The following is a 22,770-nucleotide window of genomic DNA, read 5'->3' as shown; positions in this document are numbered from 1 at the left end:
TACCATTTTCTGCACTACTTCAAATCAATCACAAACACACTAATAGTGTTAAATGCCTTTCCGTCAGTTTAAATGAAAATGGGTCATTACCATCCCACTTGTATTTTTTTTTATTACATTTATTGTATTAGATCAAGTGTACCAATGATGTGTTCTTTGTGTGAGTGTTGTGTCAAAAACAAAATGAAGTATCAGTTTTGTGCAAGGGTACAATCTGTGTCATGCAGGATTAATTAATAACAAAGTCACTGTGCATGTTGGTTTAAAATGATTTGAAATAATGTCTTGTGTGAAGCTGCACAGCATGAGTTGTAATCGTTATATAGGACGACAACGACCCCTGCTGTTTATTTGTATTTTTAATTCCTAACAGTCTGTTCAGTTTGTGGCGTTTCTCTTTGCTGCAACGCATTATGTTTTACATTTTTCATCAGTGCTACATAAAACCACACACTTCCTAACAAGATATATGACAAAGATGCCACTTTAAATACTGACAAAATACATGTACGTGCAAAATACGCGCTGTGAATGTATGTCATTTTTTATAATACACATCCAAAGCATGTATAAAATATCCACTATCCTAAACAACAAAATAACTACATATCGTAAACATTAGGTGCAATAATTAATTTTGTACATTTATTTCAGAAATAGCGTCCCCAAACCCAACCACTACCTCAACACCACCACTACCCGCTGTATTTGTGTATTTGAAACGAAACACTCGCCGAGGCACGGAATAGGTGTCATTTTAGCACCTTCCAGGACCTTTTTGGACCTTTGAGGACCTCGGAAGCCTCGCTGCATTTGAAGGAGACTCATTTAGTCCGGCAGTGGTGGGCTTCCATGCCACGTGGTGAGTCTTTCGTTTCAAATATATTGCCCAGCGTGAGGGGGTAGGGGAGGCTCACCACGAGAATAGAGATTGCATATGGGGAAAAAATGGGCTTCAGACTATGCTTAGTCCGATATTTGTTTCCCCGCGTCTATCATTTATCGCCTACAAAATGGCGTCTCTCATTGGCGGACCAGTACGTCACTATAGGCCCAGCTCTGCGTTTATGTTCCGTCTCTATGTGTTGATATGTCAATTAATCTGCCCATCTTGTTCTGAATCAGTAGTGATGCCTGATGTAATTTAAACTATACTAGTGATTTAACTGTTTCTTTAAGATTCCAAATTCGTCCGTGGTGGACATAGACTCTATGCCCTCTTCACCAGCAGCTGGTTTGACACTTTCCCTTCCTTTTATTGCGGAGCAACCGAAAGTGGATGACTGTAACACACTAACACAAAGCGCGAGCTCAGTAATTCTAAATGGAGACTAAAATAAGCTCTATGTGACTTAACTCCTGATTCTGCAGAATGGCTCATCGTAGAAATGTACAATGTCTCATTGGTTGGTCACTATTACTAATGAATAATTACTAATATTACTATTGATTGTAATAATAAAAAGTATACTGTAGAAGTAGTAATTATTTTTATTTATTTTAAAATACTAATAATTATATAAATGATATATATATATATGATATATATGATATATATTATTATTATTATTATTATTGAAATTTAAACAACTAACACAGACCATCCGTGACCATCCACATACTGAAAACATTTGAAGTGATGTGTTTATGTTTCTAAGGAAATTCAGTGCAGCCCTGTTCTAAAAATACTTGGAAAAATTGAGGAATATATTTATGTAATGTCAAAGAGTGAGGGTGGTGCAGCCTCTTCTGCTATGGCTCACTCCCTCCCACGAGTATTACTCAATCACAGTGAGTAAATATTGGAGGCTGTTTTTTTAATTTGGATGACTTGTGACCTGACATGAGGCAAAGTTGTGGTTTTCAATATTTTTGTGGCAGCCACAGCAGTCACATTTCAGGCCACAGTGGACGTGACATGACGCGAGGGGGACTGAATGGCAAAACATGACAGGCAGTGATTGCAATAGATGCCTGGTCAGATTTTGAAACTGTCCAAAAATTTGCCTGTAGTGTAAAAGGTGAATGCAACAAAATCTCACAGTCCCTTCACGTTTTTTCATGCTACATCATAATTAGAATCATAATCAACTTTATTGGCCAAGTATGTAAAAACACACAAGGACTTTCTCTGGTTGTTGGAGCCACTCTAGTATTCTGGCAATAAGCAACTCTAACAAAAACAACATTTATGCTGTGTTCCTATGTACAATATGTACAATGTTGTGTACACTGGTCCAACTTTTACGCTCACAATAGTGTTTGTATTGAGACATTATGCTATACTGTAACAAAGACAAGTATTGTTCCTATTTAGCTTGTCCGTTCATTAGATTAGCTTGAGCGTCTAACCAATTCTTTGATCCTTCTTCTTAGCAGAATGTCTTCGAAATAGCCAACCTAATTAATTGATTTGAACACATTCACATTTTAGTTATTCTATTCATTTTACAGGAATGCCACTGCAGTCTGTATTTATTCCATCGACGCTATTGAAGGCATTTTTAACAACTCCACCTTCAAGGGCTATGACAAGGCTGTACCAGAACCAAGGCCAGGAACTGTGAGTGTTATTTTGGGTTTGGGGCTTGAACTGGCTCAAATGTATTGTCGTGTGTCACAAGTGGTTGAGCTGTGTAGGTTTGACAATACTGAACAACAGTTTTTTAAGTGGGTGACTACGAGGAAAATGTTTGTGTGTATCACCACTTCTCACAAAGGGTGGTTTCCAACTTCACGTTAAGGCCTCCGCCAAGGCTTCAACATTCATCACGTGTGTGATGAGGGATGAGGGAAGTTTCAATGGAAAACAAAATATACCACGATACATTAATGAAGTCCTTCATACGCACAGCAACCTGATCTGATTAGATTTGAAAGTCAGTATCTGAGCATTTTACAAAGTCATTGTTGAAGGATTTTCTGAAGAATTTGAATTGCTGAATTAGTTACAAATGATCAATGTGTGGCTTCCTACCAAATGTGATGAGGACTTTAATCCACCATCAGAGATTTTGTTGTAGGTGTCGGCTTATCTTAATTCCCATTTCCGCATAAATGAATAATAAAGGTTGGATTGTTGTTCACTTTAATTTGAGAATGGAAAACAGCTTGCCTCTGATCGTCAGTTAGTGATATCTTAGCGACTTGTGGCAGCCTAAACAACAAAATAACTACATATTGCAAACATTAGGTGCAAGAATTCATGTTGTACATTTATTTCACCAATAGCGCCCCCCGTTAACCCCTCACCACCTCACCACCACCACTACCCGCTGGGCAATATTTGAAACGAAATACTCACCGCGTCTTTCATGCCGAAACACTCGCCGCGGCATGGAAGCCTCACTGTGGCCGGACTGAAGAGGTCTCATTTTAGCACCTTCCAGGACCTTTTTGGACCTTTGAGGACCTCGGAAGCCTAGCTGCATTTGAAGGAGACTCATTTAGTCCGGCAGTGGTGGGCTTCCATGCCACGTGGTGAGTCTTTCGTTTCATATATATTGCCCAGCGTGAGGGGGGTGGGGGGGCTCACCACGAAAATAGAGATTGCATATGGGAAAAAAATGGGCTTCAGACTATGTTTAGTCCGATATTTTTTTTTTTTAATTTCCCGCGTCTATTGCCTACAAAATGGCGTCTCTCATTGGCGGACCAGTCCATCACTATAGGCCCAGCTCTGCGTTTATGTTCCGTCTCTATGTGTTGCTACGTCAATTAATCTGCCCAGGTTCTGAATCAGTAGTGATGCCTGATGTAATTTAAACTATACTAGTGATTTAACTATTTCTTTAAGATTCCAAATTCGTCCGTGGTGGTTAAAAAATGGATTAAGAAGGGGAAACGTGCCTAACCGAAGGCTCACATATACCAAATGCACTGCCTGAGCCCACCACTGGTAAACATAATTAGAGCATAGCCACCAGTCTTGTATGTTGTCTATCATGCATTTACGTCATTCACTGGGCGTGTAAGGGATTGCTCTAGTCCCAGGGTGTGTGTATCGCAAGTAGTTTTGAGATTAGAAATGAACAAAATGTGCTTTTCTTAAATGTTATCCTTTACTTCCGCTTCCTTCCCGTACTTCCTGTTCACAGGAAACGGGACAATTTGTTGCCCTTAAACAGTGGCCGATCCTCCAGAGATTCAAGGTCTCTTACGCTCGGCGGCCTTGCTTCAGAGTGCAGGCAGTCAGTCGAGCGGCGCCATACAGAATTACAGCTGCTGACAGAAAGAGCGTGAGGCTCTTCAATGTGCTTATTCAAGCAAGACTGTTCGCAATCCTATCAGTGAAGCCTAAGCTTTCCGAATGCAAGTTCTTCATGACATCGACAGTCTGTCCTCCAACAGTTGTTGCTGCTACACAGGCGGTTTGGTCTCACTTGCTTGTGAGTTTACGCCGACAACAATGAGCCAACCTCCTCACAACAAGATGACGTGCCATACATTTACATTTAACATCAAGTGAGCACCTCAAGGTCTCTTTGTGCACCATCCTCATGTGACTTTGCATGGAAACAAATGGCAAAACAAGGAAGTGTTGTGAGTGGTGGCATGATGCATACTCACATACTGACAGCCAACAATTTCCCAATTTGTGACTGGCCTACGTGGCAACCGCCCACATCAAATAGAAAACAAGAAATACACAGTGGTGCCTTGCATATGTCAAATAATCTTGTCCCATTGAACTGAATGGAAATCATTCATCCGTTCCAGACAAAAAAATAGCACTTTATGATATTGTACTTCATAAAACCACAAATGTGACATAAATAGATTTAAGAAAATAAATGGTCACACTGCAACAAAGACAGACAGACCGTTATACCCTTGAGACGTCTCAGCTCATCTCAAGTCCGCACTTGCGAGTCAAAGCAAATGTAATTCGAACGGCGGCTCACCTCTTGAAAAATGCGTAGTTTGAGTCATTGTATCTCAAGGCACCACTGTACTGTGAATGTGAAAGACTTACCCACAGGTTATAGAAATCACTTGCTTGGACCAATTACGTTCTCATTTCTTTATTGCAAGAATAAAGAAAACTTCACGTGTTTATGCTTGTTATAAAAAATATATGTATCTTATATAATAAATTGGCGCTTTCACTGTCAAATGAAAAGCATGCATTTTTCAAATAAATAAACCAAAATAACCTTTCGTTGATTCATGCTTTTCATTGGAGAGAGACTGATACATTAACTGAAAATGCAAAAAAATAAATCTTTAAGGGGAATAAATGCAAAAAAGATATATTTGCAACAATATGTTGAATGTGCCACCACTAGGGGCGCATATGACATTGTTTGCAAAGAAAATGTTTGTGTTTAGCTCCCCTTTTCTTTTCTTTTTTTAATTTCGAACATGTAAAAAAAATAACAGGAAAAAGGTGTTATTCAAAGGACAAGAAAAACAAAACAACCCCCCGCCCCCCCAAAAAAATAAATCAAACCAACATACAAAGAGAACTAAACATCAAATGAAAGTTACAAGAGAAAAAGTAAAACAGTGGTCAGCCCATTGGTAGTATTTTAGACATACAGTACATGTTCAAAAACGAGTTGGAAGAAATCTAAACGAAAAAGTGAAATTGTCATAATATTCAATATAAGATTTGTACCAAAAATGTAATTTGCTAATAAATAAAAAGTATAATTTATTAATCTGGACATCATCTATACACAGTTATAAATATCCATACGATAGTGCAGCAAACATGATCATTAGAAGTTGAACTAAAATCTACATTGTTGAAGAGGTTAAACATTGTCTACGTATTAACAAAGGCTGTTTTATTGCACGTTTACAAAGGCCTCCTTGTCCGTGAGTTGTTCTCAGCAGAGGTAGGTGGTGGTGAGGAACAAAACAAGGAAATTCATCGAAGGACACTGGGTGCCTCCACCCTTCTGCACACAATACCCTCGCCCAATTGGCTGGAAGAGAGCCAGACTGCACTGCTCCTTGTGGACTAAACCACCTGCCTCAACATGTGCGAGACTCACTGTTTGCGAACAAGCACTCCAGAGCACTCACTCACTGTGTGGATGAAGCTGAGGGCACAGAGGACACACATACAAACAGAATGGGATTCCTTCAGTTTCACCTTCAAATTAATGTCAGCTGTAAAATTATGTCGACGTGACACTGGCATCTCTGTCGCTGTCATGGCGACCCTGGATCACTTACTAAGAGGTGGACCAGCCAGGACACCTCTCTTGTCGTATTAGTGTTAATCCTACTTAGTGCAGTGCTTGTAGAATATTAAGTGCACACTAACATGATTTATAAGTAATGAGTTGTGTTAGTGTTATCGCATACTGTACATTCATTAGCTTGGCCCGTTAGCTGACTTTTTTTTTTGCTGGTTGACAAAATGTTTACCACAGTCCAATTGTATTGACCAACGTGGGTCAAAAGCCATTTGACAACTGTAAATTCAGATTTTCGTATGTAAATACATCATACATGTTTGACTAAAATTGCTGAAAATGTGCAGACTGAGAACTATGTAGTACTGAAGTGTGGAGCTATAGCTTTTAACTGTTTTTCAACATTGCAGGTTTCCTGATTTTTTGGGGGGCCACGACTAAAACGAGGCCCAGTAATGCACTTGGGGTCCAGCCTTTGCTCGCTGCAACTGAGACATGCTAGCTAGCGACGCCTACACCTCGAAAATGCATCTTTCCTTAAGGTATAGTCTGCTGAGGTGACGGCTTTAGAGTGCCTTGTTGTATGCCTTGAGTGCGCGCACGTCGTGGAGAAAACGGCGGAAGCGTGAGGAGGGAATTGTTTTTCTTTCTGTGTGGACTGGGGCTTGACGCTCTCGTGGCCACTTTAGAGTGCCTCTTTGTTGAGGTGTAGAAAAACCGTTGCACGACGACATGGTGGGATATATTCAAGAAGGAAAGTTGCTTGAATGAAGTGTTTTGTGGGTCGTAATAGCATTTGATTAACAGTTGAGTGGGACGTCATTTCAAAAATCTTTTCACGATTTTGACGCCTCTTTTATATACTTGGCCTTTTTTTATTGATTCCAATTTGATCGAATTGTTAACAACACTGTTCTCTGTGGTACGTCAATTTTTGAAGACTTTCACTTTATTGCGACTTTGTTTAGTTGAAAAAGTTAACCAATTTGCAAAGGAAGCAAAATTTCGCCAATGGACCACTGAAGAGTAATCAATGTATGAAAGCGGTGCACTCGGTTCTAGCGGCTCAGGACAACAAATGAATTAAAAGAATGGCCACGCCTAGTATTGGTTCCCTATTTTGTGTTGAGTTTTTTTCTATGAAATGATCCTCGGCTCTTTGTTGAACGACTACTCTTTGCGGAATCTTAGCATTTTTGGGGCTCTTTCTGGAAAACCCTAAGATACCACAATATGTTGCAAAAGCTTTCTCGAAAAGGAAAGTGTAATCAGTGTCAAGGAATGACCGGACAGAGATTGGACATTCTCTTAGCTTCTTAGCTGGATGAATGTAGGCTGAATATGTCGAAGCCACATTTTCAGTCAGTAAGTCGGCATTCAGTTTAAACACAGGGCAAGGCTAAGTCCAAGTGTGATCCACAATGTCTGTGCTGCGACAGCTGATGCTTTACCTCGGTCAGCCTTGAAAGGTCGGCCCCCTTGCTCGGTGAGACGATATCTCTTCACCACCTTGACGTAGTCCCTCTCTTCTGAGACACACTCGTAGGTGCCGTAGCTCTCGCGGGTCATGGCGGGGATGAGGAGCAGGCAGTGGGAGTGCATCTGTAGGCAAGGGCTGCTTCGGTCTCCGTGTTTCCACGTGTAGACGGCGTGGTAAGAGTCAATCGGACACGACAGGTAAAAAGGGACACCCATGGGCACAGCGGGCAGAGTCAACAAATCCTCGTCTACGCGGGATGCCGCGTTCCGTCTGGTCCGGTTGACTTGATTATGTTCTTAAAGAATTAAAAAGCACAAGACAATGTGGGGAAAAGAACATTGGCCTTACGTTATAGTGGTACATTGACTTTCAAGTGGAATTTGTCCTGTGACCAAGCTTGTAACAGACATACTTGTAAGTCAAGGTAAAGTACAGTAAACCTCCAGTTCCATGGTGGGATTGCGTTTCAGACCACAAGCGCAATAAATAAAATTCGCAAAATACCCTCTTTTTTTTCCCGCATTTATGATACTTTTTTTTAAAGTCTTGGAACACAATACTATAAACACATGAAAACATATAATAAATTGAAAGCAAGAAGAGCAATGGATAAAATAAAAATATCGTACAGGGTAACAGTGTACCAATCTCTCTGTGTTTATCGTAAACAAATCAGTTTATTTCCCAAACTAAATTATCATCTCACAATATACATCAATAATCATGCCCAAAGATGAACATTATAAAATTAACCTACAGCCGTTGCTTTCTGTAGCCGTAAAACGCAGGATGACAGAGGAGGGGAGATTCAATAATCTCTTCGAATCTCTTATTAATCTCTTCACAAAGAACAAAATTAAATTACAACGGGATTTAAAAAATAAATAAATAAAAAATTCGCAAAATAGCGGTACCCTGAACCCGGATCCCACAATGGAGGGGGAGTTTACTGTATTCAGCATTTGAGTACCTGGTGTTGATGCAGAACATACACTTGTTTTCCCATCAATAATATTTTGAATGCCCTCACTGTAAAATGAATAAAAACACATTCAACCATCAATCAATCTTCTTTCTTTTGTAGAAAGCCAACAAGTAGATATTGATGAATTCTTATACGTTTCGGACTTACGGAACGGTCGGGGTGCATCCAGATGGAGTCCAGGAACAATAGGGGTCCCGAGCCAGAATGCAGTCTTCGCAGGATTTGTTATACTCGTCACAACTCCGGAGGTCCACCACAGAGATTTGCTCTGCAAAACTCACCACTAGTTTTTTCTAGGTGAAGACAAAAAAAAGAAATAGCATGCACACTTGCGCAATCAAATTTGAGCCAATATAAGATCTTTATCAAACATTCTGGTTTGAAAGAGTGATATGTGCACTTAAGATTGACACTGTCATAGAAGTATTCACTTAATAATATATTCACCATTGTGGGTGTTTTGTAATTGCATGCATTCTGAAAGCCCCTCCTTTAAAGTCACATCAAGTTGAAATAGAATTAAGAGCCATGAGAGTGCGTTCAAACCTCCAACTAACCCTAAAACTGTGATTGAAAACAAAAACATTGGCTGAGAAGCACTCAGTAGATGTGCTGAAATTGCACAGGAAGATAAAACATTTCAACAAAAAGAACAACACAACATCTAGGAATGGATTTTGATGAGCTGTACCTTTTTGGAGTCTAGTTTCATCGACTGTATGCTGGACTGACTGGGGATTTGTGTTTGGGAGATGATGAAAGGTTCCGATCCCGACTCTAGAATTTTATGGATCTTCCCAGAGTCTGTAGGGTATGATAATCATCATATATCTTTCATACAGTTATCACAGTACTCTGCTATTTAAAGTAATCAAATAATGTTAAAAACGTTGTGTGTCACTCCTAAACGTTTTCTGTTTCACTGTCCAAATGGCAGCAGTGCAAATGTGCATTGAAATACAAAGCTAGTGGTGCACAGGAGTGGATATGCGGAGTGAAACACACAGGATGTGTTTGGCTTTGTTGAATGTCGACATAATCAGGCAAAGAAAGAAACTAAAAATAGTCAACGTGTGTATTGTTATGCAGCAAACAGGACACACCAGTGGCCAACAGCAGAACGCTGTGCACGCTCCGGTCCACCGCCTGGACACGGTCCACAACTATCTTGGTGTAGTTGTTGTTGCTGACATAGAATGGACTCGTGTAGTGCACTGAGTGGACCCAGTCGCTCATTTCGGGATGATCTCTCACCACGCCGACGGTGGCCAGCGGCAGTAGTCGGCTGTTGCGTACACACTGAAACACAAGACACACTTTGTTGGTGTTTTGGCCATCATCATCAAACTCTGGGTCAAAGGTAACCCAAATTGGGTGAAATAGCTAACCCAGTGTTGGGTCCAAAAGGGACCAAGGCAATGTTGGGTTATTTATACCCAGCACATTGGGTTGAAGATTTGACACAGCATGTTGGGTCAAGATTTTTTTTCCATGAAGGGGTAAAATCCACCCATACTGATGACTTAAACCTACTAAGAAATGGGCTATCAGGTTGTCAGTATAGCTATGTTTAAAACTAATGCTAATTTCATTACCAACATTTTCTAAGAAGAAGCAGCAACTTCCCCCTATCAAGTCACTCACTTTTACACTTTACTCCAAAATAATTGACCCCAAAAAATCCAATCTTCAATCCCAACTGTTGGCTCAAACGAATTAACTCAAGTTTGGGTAAAAGTAACCCAATCTGCTCAAGATCCACAGCTGACCAGTGAATGGGTTAGGAAAACAACTCAGCATTTTTGTATGTGCATAAGGAAGTCAACACCAATAGAAGTGGTTTGCTCTCTTCTTGCATTCTGTGCTAACTCTTCGTATCAATGATTGTTGCTCCATCTTTTTATGGTTTATTAATTGCACAAAAGTACTATTTACTGCATGTGCAGCCTTGAAAAGCCGATACAGGCTTGCCGTTCATTGTGACCAATGCTTGGTGAATTTTGCTTCACAATGATAGACCCAACATGGCTGCCACAAGTCGCTAAGATATCACTAAGTACCGATCAGAGGCAAGCTGTTTTCCATTCTCAAATTAAGGAGAACAACAATCCAATCCTTTATTATTCATTTATGGGGAAATGTGAATTAAGTTAAGCCGACACCTACAACAAAATCTCTGATGGTGGATTAAAGTCCTCATCACATTTGGTAGGAAGCCACACATTGATCATTTGTAAGTAATTCAGCAAGTCAAATTCTCCAGAAAATCCTTCAACAATGACTTTGTAAAATGCTCAGATACTGACTTTCAAATCTAATCAGATCAGGTTGCTGTGCGTATGAAGGACTTCATTAAAGTATCGTGGTATATTTTGTTTTTCATTGAAACTTCCCTCATCCCTCATCACACACGTGACAAATGTTGAAGCCTTGGCGGAGGCCTTAACGTGAAGTTGGAAACCACCCTTTGCGAGAAGTGGTGATGCACACAAACATTTTCCTCGTAGTCACCCACTTAAAAAAATGATGTTCGGTTTTGTCAAACCTACACAGCTCAACCACTTGTGACACGACAATACATTTGAGCCAGTTCAAGCCCCAAACCCAAAATAACACTCACAGTTCCTGGCCGTGGTTCTGGTACAGCCTTGTCATAGCCCTTGAAGGTGGAGTTGTTAAAAATGCCTTCAATAGCGTCGATGGAATAAATACAGACTGCAGTGGCATTCCTGTAAGATGAATAGAATAACTAAAATGTGAATGTGTTCAAATCAATTAATTAGGTTGGTTATTTTGAAGACATTCTGCTAAGAAGAAGTAGCAAAGAATTGGTTAGACGCTAAAGCTAATCTAATGAACGGACAAGCTAGATAGTAACAATGCTTGTCTTTGTTACAGTATAGCATAATGTCTCAATACAAACACTATTGTGAGCGTAAAAGTTGGACCAGTGTGCACAACATAGTACACATTGTACATAGGAACACAGCATAAATGTTGTTTTTGTTAGAGTTGCTTATTGCCAGAATACTAGAGTGGCTCCAACAACCAGAGAAAGTCCTTTACATACTTGGTTTGAAGGTTTTTACATACTTGGCCAATAAAGTTGATTATGATTCTAATTATGATGTAGCATGACAAAACGTGAAGGGACTGTGAGATTTTGTTGCATTCACCTTTTTATACTACAGGCAAATTTTTGGACAGTTTCAAAATCTGACCAGGTATCCATGGCAATCACTGCCTGTCATGTTTTGCCATCCAGTCCCCCTCGCGTCATGTCATGCCCACTGTGGCCTGAAACGTGACTGCTGTGGCTGCCACGAAAATATTGAAAACCACAACCTTGCCTCATGTCAGGTCACAAGTCATCCAAATTAAAAAACAGCCTAAAATATTTACTCACTGTGATTGAGTAATACTCGTGGGAGGGAGTGAGACATAGCAGAAGAGGCTGCACCACCCTGACTCTTTGACATTACATAACTACACTCCTCAACAGGGCTGCACTGAATTTCCTTAGAAACATAACATAAACACATCACTTCAAATGTTTTCAGAATGTGGATGGTCGGGGATGGTCTGCGCAAATTAGTTATTTAAAGAAGTCAACCCAAACATATTTTTTCCAAGAATATTTTCCCAGCAGGCCCACTGGTTGAAACACGGCATTCTGATTAATATTACATTTGTGGAGTATGAGTTAAGCAGCAAAATCCACCCATTTTAGCCATCTCTGGGGCGGCCATTTTGTCACTTCTGTCGACTGAAAATGACATCAGGTAACGACCAATCACGGCTCAGCTTCAGAAAACTGGTCAGCCCTGAGCAGTTGTGATGTCATTTTCAGTCGCCAGAAGTGACAAAATGGCCGCCCCCTGAGATGGCTAAAAACGAGTGGATTAACTCTTAATTCACAAACGCAATATTATCAGAATGCCTTGTTTCAACTAGTGGGCTTGAACATATTTTTGAAAAAGATAGGTTTGGGTTGACTTTCTCTTTAAGGATGTTTTCCCTCCTTATATTAAGAATGTATCAGCTATATATTATTATATTGAAATAATAGTCTGTTATTGTTTTGATTAATTATTAAAAAAATATGTTTCCTCATCACCACAATTATAACATATATATGTATATGTATATATATATATATATATATATATATATATATATATATATATATATATATATATATATATATATATATATATATATATATATGTATATATATATATGTATATATATTTATATATATAATATACTTTTTATTATTACAATCAATAGTAATATTAGTAATTATTAATTAGTAATAGTGACCAACCAATGAGACATTGTACATTTCTGCGATGAGCCATTCTGCAGAATCAGGAGTTAAGTCACACAGAGCTTATTTTAGTCTCCATTTAGAATTGCTGAGCTGGCGCTTTGTGTTAGTGTGTTACAGTCATCCACTTTCGGTTGCTATGCAATAAAAGGAAGGGAAAGTGTCGAACCAGCTGCTGGTGAAGATGGCATAGACCCTTGTGTCCCGCCAGTCTTCGGCGTGTTGCACGTAGACGTCCTGCAGGCGGTTGAAATACAAGAACTCTTCTGGGAAGCCGCAAACCAGTCGAGCCTTGACAAAAGATGTCCACGTGTTCTGGAAAAATCGTTTTGACCCGCCTTCATCAGTCTGCAAAATAGGAACAAAGGAGTGTCATGTTATCCATTACTAATACTTTGCTATTGTGATGAAAGCATCCAGCACGCAGATGTTATGTAATGCCACATAAAAAAAATGTTCCTTTATTATCGTTATTGGTTTTGTTGCCGTTTTTGTGGTCAAGTCACAGTTTCCATAACTGGAATGTGATATGGATGGTATTAAAAGGTGGGAGACTTCAGTCGGAGAAGTCCGCCCTTGGAAATGCAGGCTCTGCTGCATATTTAATCAAGTAGTCAACCAACCATCACGGGGTGAACGCTTAGTTCGGGTATCATTAAGCTGAATAAATAACAAGTGAGCGCACCTGTGTAGACGGAGCATAACGGGGTGGGGGGGCAGGGGTATGATTGGTTGGATCAAAATATTTTTGAGGCAAAAGGGGGGTATTACTGTATTTGTATTATTTTTATTTCAACCAAGTTCTATATAGATTCAATACTTTGCTAGCTTGGTAAAAATAGAAAACAGTAAAAAAAAAATAAAAAATACTAACAAATCTGTCAAATTTTGGGGGTGCCTGGAATCATTTTAAGGGGACTTTAGCACCCCCACAAATGGGCTAGAAACAGCTATGCTGTTACATAATGCTGTAGTTTGTTGGAAAGGAGGGCAATATAAAGTTTTCCCTTACACAACAAATAATTGTGATTATGAATGGTGATTAATTACAATATTGATCAAATAATGGTGGTTATCCTTTTTGGCCCTCATCGTGCAGCCCTAGTACCACTGAAGGCCCAGGTACTCTACCAAATGTACGGTCCGATAACCTTTGTAATCGTTCTAGGCGCCACCATGAGTGCCAGCTCATGTTACCTGACTCTGAGAGCATTGTGGGAAGAAATCCAAGTTTCCCCTCATGTCATCTGGGTCAGTGTGTTTTGTCCAAGGTACCTTACAAACTCTGGCCACTCTGGAAATCCATGGATCGGCTTCCGGGTTTTGGTCGGAGTTCTTTTCTCGGAAAAAGATGTAGATCTTTTCATTGTCGGGGTCTTCTTTCCGCGTCACCCAGGAGGCAGAGACAAATGTGGGCTCTGTAGGGGGAGGATATCAGTACTGATCAGTCAAAGTACAGGACTTAAAGTGCATGCTTCTCTATGAGGTGTGCGACACAATAGAGTATAATTGAAGTTCCACTTGAGGGATTATAATCATCCATCCATTTTCTATAGCATTTGTCTTCATTGGGTTCACGGGTGACCTTCATTTAACTTTATTTTAGCATAAACCTAATCTAAAAAAGTAAAACATCTTGGTATAATAAATGTGATGTATTTCTGTGTAAGATACATTCATTTATTCCTTGTGTTTGTTTTCAAAATATATGGGAAGAAAATAATATTAAATCACAGCAACAGTAATATTGGGGGTGGGAGGTGGGGACACAATTAGATTATTTTTCAAAATCAATCAGGCCTAATCTGGAACAACACTGCAAATTTTCTCCACTTTTAATAACCTTGAGATATTGCAAGCATTTCTTTTTCTCACCAAACACCTTTGTCAAAATAAAATGAACAGTAATTCCTTTACTTTTGATTTCAAAATAAGTTAACCATATATTTGTTGTGTCTATAGGATAATATGAGGAGGTAATTATAAATTTACATTGGTGCCTTGAGATACAAGTTACATCTCAAATCATCTCTCCCCACTGAAATGAATGGAAAAGAAATTAATCCGATCCAGCCTCCCCAAAAACAACTAAAATGTTTCTAATTCATTTTTGATAGGAAAAAAATTAATAACATGCTATGATATTGTAATTTATAAAAAAACACACAGTGTTGACATAATTAAATGTATGAATTAAACAGTTTTAGCCACTTTTTTTTGGTTCCGTTCAATGAATGCTCCTTTTGGTGTGACTCAGTAAGATGCAGTAATAGTAATTCACTGAGGATAAAGAATATACGCCTGTGAGTTATATTATCTGTCTATATGTATTGATGCACCGTTTGTGTTCAAATATCCGTTGCTTAAAGGGTTACAACATAACGACTATCAATGCTATTTATCTGCCTGTCTATGGCGCTCCCCATTATGTGTTAGCGATAAGCTAGCAGAAGGCAAAGCCGTGTTTTAAATACATAAAGTGTAATTTTTCTATCTCTCTGGAAAAACGGCATCATTGTATATATTTTCACTATCATAATTGATTGTATTTCAATGTAACACTTGCAATGCAGCTTTTTACCTGAGACCCAACTGTCGTACATCCAGACGTTGGCTCTCCTGCCTGCTCTCCTTCTGAACTGCAAAGCGCTTCCATCAGTATCCAGTGGTGCCGCAGCGTAGAGATCGCCCTCTAAAATAGCAGACAGAAAAACAGGCGCCGCCGCTCTATTATTAGGCACCTTTTATCTCTACACCGCTTACAGCGGTTACTTGTCGCATTCTCGTGCCTTGAAGAAACACACAAGAGGCAGGATTTAACATACCAACTCGGAGAGACAGTGAGTTCTGTGTGGTCGTAAACGGAGAGATGCCCGTCCCTTCAAGATGCTCCATCACGGCCGCGGACTGAAAGTAGAATAGCAAAAAGTCAACAGGATGTTCTACAGTCAACACAGACACCTCAAATCCTGAAATGAACCCCAAATGACGGTAACGGATGCGTCGTGCACTTACAGAACTTGCATTTTTCCAGCAGTGAGGTCTGTGTCCGTTGGTCCCGCAGACAAACAGACTGTCCCCAAACTTCTCGATGACAGTGATGACATTTTCACAAGGGCCCTGTGCGGCAGGCAGCGTGTTATTACCACACACAGGCACTACCGCGCATCATTGGAGTCATTTTCATGGTTACCAACCTCCGGGCAATGCACGTCCCCTGTGGCCTCCAGATGGATTTTCTGTAGGGAATATACAGCACGTTGGTGACATAAAACTAATGAAAGAATCTGCAGCGTCCACAAATGGATGCCCGTTTTGCTGTTTAATGACAAACATTTGCCTCAAACACTTAAGGTAATGTCTAGTGGAATAATAGCATAAACTTAATGAAATCTAGCGCAGATCGGTTTAAAGAACCCCAACAGTGGTCAGGTTTTATGGCGTCTCTGCCATTAAGATGAGTATAAATCTACATGGTGGTGTCAGCAGTACCCTTTGTGCTTGTTTTTTTTTCCAGCTGGAAATATTGCTTTAGTCAAGGTTGAGGGAATTATGAACACTTGCACAGGGCAGTCAGTCCACTTTGGTGCAAAACCTTGACACAACTACAAGAAAGCTGAAGAGAAAGTGTACCACCTCAAGCATACATTGAAATCTGAGATGAGAAACTGGCAAAAAATATTGGAAAAGGTATATATAAGAAATAAGCGAATATGCGGTTGCTTGTACTTAATGCTATTTTTTTGTTAAGCAGTTTTGTGCCGTCTTTGAATGGTAACTTTCAGAGCTGAGCATTTTACAAAAAATTCTCGGTCCGTTTGTCGCCTTCCGCCCGCAGCGTGGGAGCCTTCCGCTGTCCATCTACTGTACCCGCCTTTTTGTCCAGCCAGATCAAATAGTAATCACCTATAGGCAGGTACGCCTATCATTTTTAACAGACTTCTGTTAGCATTTCTGTCGACCAACTTCCACTCGCCATATTTGAATACACACCGGCCATGTTTTCATAGGACTTGTGGCACTTTTTTAAAATTTATTTTACACATTTAAAAACATGTCCCGGTAAAATATTGAGAAAGAGAAAGAGTGATGTATGAGACAAAAATATTTGACAGTATTACAGCATACTGATTCCTCTATGTGCGCTTTTTTTCCAGACAAACTTAACTTATCATCTCAGTCTCACAATATACATCAATAATTATGCCCAAAGATGTATATTATAAAATGAAACAATAGCGTCACTTTCTGTAGTTGTAAAAAGCAGGATTCAAGAGGATTTAACATTCAATTAATCTTTGCGCAAATGAGGCGTAGCTTGAAATACTTCCTGTTTTCACTCTTCTTTTAAATTCACACAGTGCAAACAATAGTCTACCATTATCTGGTGGCCAACAGTGGAATTACACCCAAAATAAACTCCAGGCAGAACAAAACTGAGTTATTGTACCCCAAAAAAAACGGAACCCGCGATGGAGGATAGAAATTAATCACATTGTCGAGTTGGAAACAAACATACATCTGCTGGCATCTTGTGACCAGCACTTGATGAGCAGCTACAGAATTAAAGCGCAGCGTGAAGTGGCTTGGAAAAGGCCACCTCTGTCAGTGGACACAGTCAATCATGAGCCACTGTTTGTGTCACAACAGTGAAACGCTAATCTTTTACAGTGCAATCTAATTATCTCTCCTGCTGCACCAACGAGTCCACCGTCTGCTCCACGCTGGAGGTTGCAGCTCTTACATATGGAAAATGAATAAGAAGTGACACCCACCTGGGTGATTTGATTGTGATCCAAGTCAAGCTTCAGCACAAAATCAGTCCCTCCAACATAAATCTCCCCGGAGTCTTCATGATAAAATAAAACCGTGTGGTTTTGATAGACTTGATAGACAAATCTTCCTCGGATGACATCTGTAAGATATAGTTGTTTCAATTTATCACAAGTACAGTTATTTTTGTTCAAGGATGTTAGGCGAAGGTCACACTGGACCACAGAAGCTGGCCACAGAATTCAGCACACCTGCACAAACCATACCAATACAACAGCTGTATCAACAATTCTGCCTCCCCTCAGCAAAGATCAACAGAATGTGACCCTTGGCCATATTCAAACAGTCCAATTGGATGAAACTCCAAATGTTCACCTTCATACATATGTGTGAATTTTGTTAACATTCTAACATTAACATAACATTCAGTTTTTGGATTAGCCTGCAATGAAAACACTTAATCAACTCTAACAGAGTGTTATTAAAGCTAATTTAATGCCAGCCATTTTCACACTCTGCTTTACCCTACCTTGTGGGGAAAATTTAAAAAAAATATATATATAAATGTATTCCTGGGTTTGAATTTCTGGATTCTTATTAGACAAATATATGTCATTGGCAGTGAATGACTTTTAATGTAACAATTAATTATACATACTTTGACTACCCTTTTATAAAAAAAAAAAGGGTGAAAATATTAGGAACTTTCTCAACTCTACTTTACTGAAAACTCTAAGCACAATACACACTACAGTATATGATGTAACTACTATTTTGGTATCTTTTACTTTGGATCTCATGAAACCATATTGCGGCACTTGATAGCAAGACAGTCCTTTGATTATATATGACTACATTTAACACATTTCTTATCCATTTAATCATCATTAAACAGTTAAAATGTTCTGAAATGGCAGTTTACCTTTGCTCAAAAGTCTGGGGATATTCTTAGAGCCAAAGGTTGGCGTGTCCTCTGAGCTGACGTGAAGGGTCCTGTGAAAATGTGCCAGAAAAGACAAGAAAAGACTTTGAATCAGCTTCATCTTGTGCATTCAGCTGCGGTCATCCTCAAGCGACTGATGCACACAGGAGCTCACTTCTATATTCTATACTCAGCACTGAGTCACACGCACGCCCCCTGCTGCAAATCCAACATGGAAAATCAGAAATGCAAACAAATGCCCTCCCAAGTAAACTGCTTAAGAGCCAGACTAACCAAAGAGTGAAGTGGATGTTAGATAATAGCTGATTTACTGCAAATAAGAATGTGTCAACCTCTCTGAAAGGCTTTCATGTTAGTTTTATGTGTCTGTGTGTAGCCATTGCCATTAGGAAGAAAGCAATGAATCATGTAAGTGAGTCGTTCGAAAAGTGGTTAGAATACATTAGGCTCAAAAGTTGAAACATTGTTTTTAAAAACAGGCCGATGAGATGAACATTTCAAATTAACTGTAAATGTAATTTAATATTAGACAATTCATTTTGATTACTATTTAAATGATCTATTTAATTCGAATTATACTTCAAAACCCTGATTTTGTTAAGACAAACACAATTTTTCTATACACAAAACCACTTACATAATAACATGGGGATCTTCAGACACCAATTTACAAAGCACATAGATCTTCAGACACCAATTTACAAAGCACATAGAACATAATATACATTTTTGTTTCACAATTTTGGTCTCATTTTTATTTATAGCTGCCCAGTCATCTTTGCTAATGTAAATAAATGAATCATTATTTCTCATTCGTGTGTAATTTTTATGTGACCTCTTTGGTTTTGAGCACGTTGTTGTTCTCCGGCCAAGTCTTAACATGTTGAATTAGATGAAGTATGCAGCCATGATGTAATTAACTTAAGGATGTTAACTTCTACAAGGGTTATGTTTGGTGTTGGCGTGGCAGAACGGTCCAAACACCAATTAGGGTGAGTCAGGAAAACTCCTGTTTATGTAACAGGTGTTTGGTTGATTTGAAGCCCGGGTGTTTTCTACTCGTTCACCATTAAGTGCTGTAGAGTACATTTATCCCGGAAAACAAACAAATACAATTCAGCAAAAATAAGTAAATGAATAAAAATAAAATAAAAACTTGCATGTATATAGCACATTTGTTAAATAATGAGATAGTTCATGCTGTTATTATGACTTGTGTAATGGCAGGTTACGAACATCGTGTTTTTCATCCAAATATATTGTGTTTATGTGTTGTGACTTGTTATTATGATTTTACTGCTGTGTAACCGTCATAGCAAGTTTTGCGATAGACTACTATGGTACCCGCCGCATTCATCCCTGCGCAGAATTCGTGTGTTGAACGAACGCCCCGCCCACTCTCAATTGTCCAATCAGCTGACAAGTATTCAAGATACTTCCTTGACACTTCCGCGTCTCGTTTTGCTGTTAGCCAGACATGGTAAAAACCTCTTCTCTTAGTATCTAACCGAGCATTTGGTCATAATGCAATTGAATGTATAATACAACACTTTCATAAACGTGCGAGGATGTATTTTAGCAATAGTTTTGTTCTGGTTTATCATCTCTCGCGGGAGGCTAAAGTATGGGTGAGTTACGAGTTTCTGGTTGCAGGCGCTAATGTTATGTTTTCCTTCTCATAGCGATTCCGATTCTGTGGAGATTTGGACTGCCCCGATTGGGTGCTTGCCGAAATCAGCACTCTGGCGAAAATTGTAAGTACTCGCCGTTTTTTTCTGAATGACTAATTGTCGTTTAAATTGTGCCATGTTCTTACCCTCCTTTTTGATATGGCAGTCTAGTGTCAAAATTAAACTCCTTTGTGCTCAAGTACTGAAAGGTCTGCTTGGAGAGGGTATTGATGTAAGTTTTTTTTTCTTAGATTTTCCTACACACGTAATCAATACTAACATGTGATCACTGCCTTTGTTTTAGTATGACAAAGTCACAAAGCTTACAGCTGATGCAAAGTTTGGTAAGTGCAGCCTAGCTCCCTTCTGAAAATGTTGCATTCGTGCATTTACTTTGTAATTATGATGCTGTTATGTTAGTGAATTGTTTTCTGTGACTGTAATGCTTTGACATGATGTGACGATTCGTCTTGCAGACAGTGGAGACATTAAAGCTAGCGTGGCCGTGCTCAGCTTCATTTTGTCCAGTGCGGCAAAGCATGACGTCGACAGTGAATCTTTGTCCAGTGAGCTGCAGCAGCTCGGCCTGCCTAAAGGTTGGTTTCCTCGAGTCCCACTCTTGGTATGATGACTGCCACTATCCGCGCATCCAGAGAAAACCCCCACAACATGCAAACTCCAAACAGAAAAGCTGGAGCCGATCGAACCCAAGTCTCTGAACTCTGAGGCAGATGTGGTGTCTGCGATTTTACTGTACTATTGCCCTTTTCCTTTTTTTTTTTGCAACATTTTCGAAAGAAGCCAGAAAAGAGTAAACGATTGAATGTACATGAGTTACTTGAAGTAAGCAGACTTGCATTACAGGTAGTAAGCTACTTTTGTCCAATGTGACCATGCAAATCTTCATATTCTCAAAGTTAAGGTCGGGTGTTTTGTTGTTTTTACGCTAAACTTATGTTAGGGCAGCACAATTAATAGATTTTTAATCGTGATCACAATCTTGGTAGCCACGATTCAATTAACCTGTTTGTTGGCGATATTTACACTTTAAAATGTGGGTTCTGCTGCATATCTAATAGAACTATTTCTCAACCAGTGGTCAGCCAGCCACAAGGGGGCAAAAGCATGTTTAAGGCTTTGGACTTGGACTTGTTTCTGATTCATGGCAAGTGAAATTGATCAAGATAATATATTTATTCAGTTAGCCCCTGGTAAAATTTTAAATTCTTTGGTAAATTGAAATTTTTCCCCCTTGAAATTCTAATTTATTTGAAAATGATAATCCATTTGTTTTCAAGTTTCATATTGCATTAAAATAATCTCACATCTAAATGTTGTTCAATATAAATAACAATGTACAACAATCATGCCTAAAGATGTCAATTATAAAATGAAACTACAGCCATCCCTTTCTGTAGGTGTAAAAAGCAGGATTACAGTGGATGACATTCAATCCATCCATCCATCCATCCATCCATCCATCCATTATCGATACCGCTTATCCTCAATCATTTTCAAGAAAAAGTACTTTACACGTCTCAAACGAAATAGTATGTTGCCCTCTAGTTGTCAACAGCGGACTTACACAGAATATGATAGACAAGTTAGCTCACTATTATTAAGAAAACAATAATAATAAAAATAAATAAACAGAAACACGGCGAAACGGTGGGACCAAAAAACTTGGAACCCGTGATGGAGGGAGGTTCACTATTATTTTCTTTAATGAATCTCTGTAATATTAGTTTCACTTAATGAAATAAATGTGTTATACTATTTTAATTTGAGATGTATCTATATATAATTTATGGATTGATTGTTCTTTCAGAACACACATTGGGGCTGTGCAAGTCGTATGAAGATAAACATTCCGCAGTACAAGACAAACTGAGAGAGACCAGCTTGAGATGCAAGTATTACACGATTGCTCACTCCTAACAAAGTATGCAAACAAATCCACTCCTGTGAATTTCAGTGGGCCGACTGGAGGCAGTCTCCTGGAGGGTTGACTACACACTGAGTTCTAGCGAGATGAAGGAAGTCAATGAGGCAATCGTTCAGCTAAAGCTGCAGGCTCAAGGAGCCGAGTCAGGCTCCTCACAAAGCACTCTGGTCTCGCTCTCTGCTGACAAGTTCAGAGTCTTGCTTTCAGGTTTGTCCCGCAACAAATTCCAAATCATTTGGCAACCCATGATTTCATAATAATTCCGTTTTTGGTGCTTTTCTTGCAGAGCTCAAACAAGCACAGACTATGATGAATGCTTTACAATGACCAACAGAATCAATTACCACCACCTCAAGTTCAAAACTGGTCACAAATGTTCCATTGTTATTATTTTTGTGTGTGTCAATTTCTATAATTAAATGTACTGCTTGTTATGTGAACTGATATTTAGTTGTATTTTCTACCTTCATAGTGTATAGTGGTAGTAAAAAAATA

General features: G+C 39.2%; 2 protein-coding genes and 1 long non-coding RNA gene across 5 annotated transcripts; 2 read left to right on the top strand and 1 right to left on the bottom strand.

Annotated features, from left to right (window-relative positions):
• Positions 1-723: 723 nt before the first annotated feature.
• On the top strand, positions 724-5,150 carry LOC147148736 (uncharacterized). Its single transcript, XR_015086410.1, has 3 exons — positions 724-862; positions 2,455-2,563; positions 4,098-5,150. It is a non-coding gene; the product is annotated as an uncharacterized LOC147148736 (long non-coding RNA).
• Positions 5,009-19,616, bottom strand: sema7a (semaphorin 7A (JohnMiltonHagen blood group)). Of its 3 annotated transcripts, none has more exons than XM_086027536.1 (15): positions 19,496-19,616; positions 18,640-18,710; positions 17,720-17,859; positions 16,142-16,183; positions 15,960-16,064; positions 15,770-15,851; positions 15,526-15,636; positions 14,220-14,362; positions 13,114-13,292; positions 11,235-11,343; positions 9,718-9,913; positions 9,306-9,418; positions 8,762-8,907; positions 8,600-8,658; positions 5,009-7,924 (listed from the first exon to the last, which is right to left on the bottom strand). In XM_086027536.1, exons 1-15 carry the CDS (start codon positions 19,540-19,542, stop codon positions 7,527-7,529), a joined length of 1,941 nt encoding a protein of 646 aa, XP_085883662.1. In that variant the 5' UTR covers positions 19,543-19,616; the 3' UTR covers positions 5,009-7,526. The 3 variants fall into 3 exon arrangements, with proteins under 3 accessions (XP_085883662.1, XP_085883664.1, XP_085883661.1); XM_086027538.1 differs by lacking the exon at positions 19,496-19,616 and having other exon boundaries at positions 5,009-6,050; positions 7,601-7,924; positions 18,640-18,892; XM_086027535.1 differs by lacking the exon at positions 19,496-19,616 and having other exon boundaries at positions 18,640-18,895.
• A 385-nt stretch (positions 19,617-20,001) lies between these two features.
• Positions 20,002-22,715, top strand: commd4 (COMM domain containing 4). The gene is made up of 8 exons (XM_086027541.1): positions 20,002-20,140; positions 20,343-20,414; positions 20,497-20,562; positions 20,635-20,674; positions 20,807-20,926; positions 22,159-22,239; positions 22,306-22,482; positions 22,562-22,715. Exons 1-8 carry the CDS (start codon positions 20,138-20,140, stop codon positions 22,600-22,602), a joined length of 600 nt encoding a protein of 199 aa, XP_085883667.1. The 5' UTR covers positions 20,002-20,137; the 3' UTR covers positions 22,603-22,715.
• The last annotated feature ends 55 nt before the right edge of the window (positions 22,716-22,770 follow it).

Source organism: Filicampus tigris, chromosome 4 (genome assembly GCF_054856515.1).
Source record: "Filicampus tigris isolate MCC_2025a chromosome 4, RoL_Ftig_1.0, whole genome shotgun sequence".
NCBI classification, from domain to species: Eukaryota; Metazoa; Chordata; class Actinopteri; order Syngnathiformes; family Syngnathidae; genus Filicampus; species Filicampus tigris.
The sequence above is the reverse complement of the archived record's forward strand: the minus strand, read 5'-3'. Positions and strand labels throughout refer to the sequence as shown.

Excerpts from the sequence above, each read along its gene's own strand:
- sema7a (XM_086027535.1), bottom strand. The coding sequence starts at position 18,769 with ATGCACAAGATGAAGCTGATTCAAAGTCTTTTCTTGTCTTTTCTGGCA. Across the intron at positions 15,852-15,959 it reads GCTGGAAAAATGCAAGTTCT|TCCGCGGCCGTGATGGAGCA; the intron begins GTAAGTGCACGA and ends TTCTACTTTCAG. Across the intron at positions 9,419-9,717 it reads CGTTCTGCTGTTGGCCACTG|ACTCTGGGAAGATCCATAAA; the intron begins GTGTGTCCTGTT and ends CATACCCTACAG.
- commd4 (XM_086027541.1), top strand. Across the intron at positions 22,240-22,305 it reads GAGAGAGACCAGCTTGAGAT|TGGGCCGACTGGAGGCAGTC; the intron begins GCAAGTATTACA and ends TGTGAATTTCAG. Across the intron at positions 22,483-22,561 it reads GTTCAGAGTCTTGCTTTCAG|AGCTCAAACAAGCACAGACT; the intron begins GTTTGTCCCGCA and ends CTTTTCTTGCAG.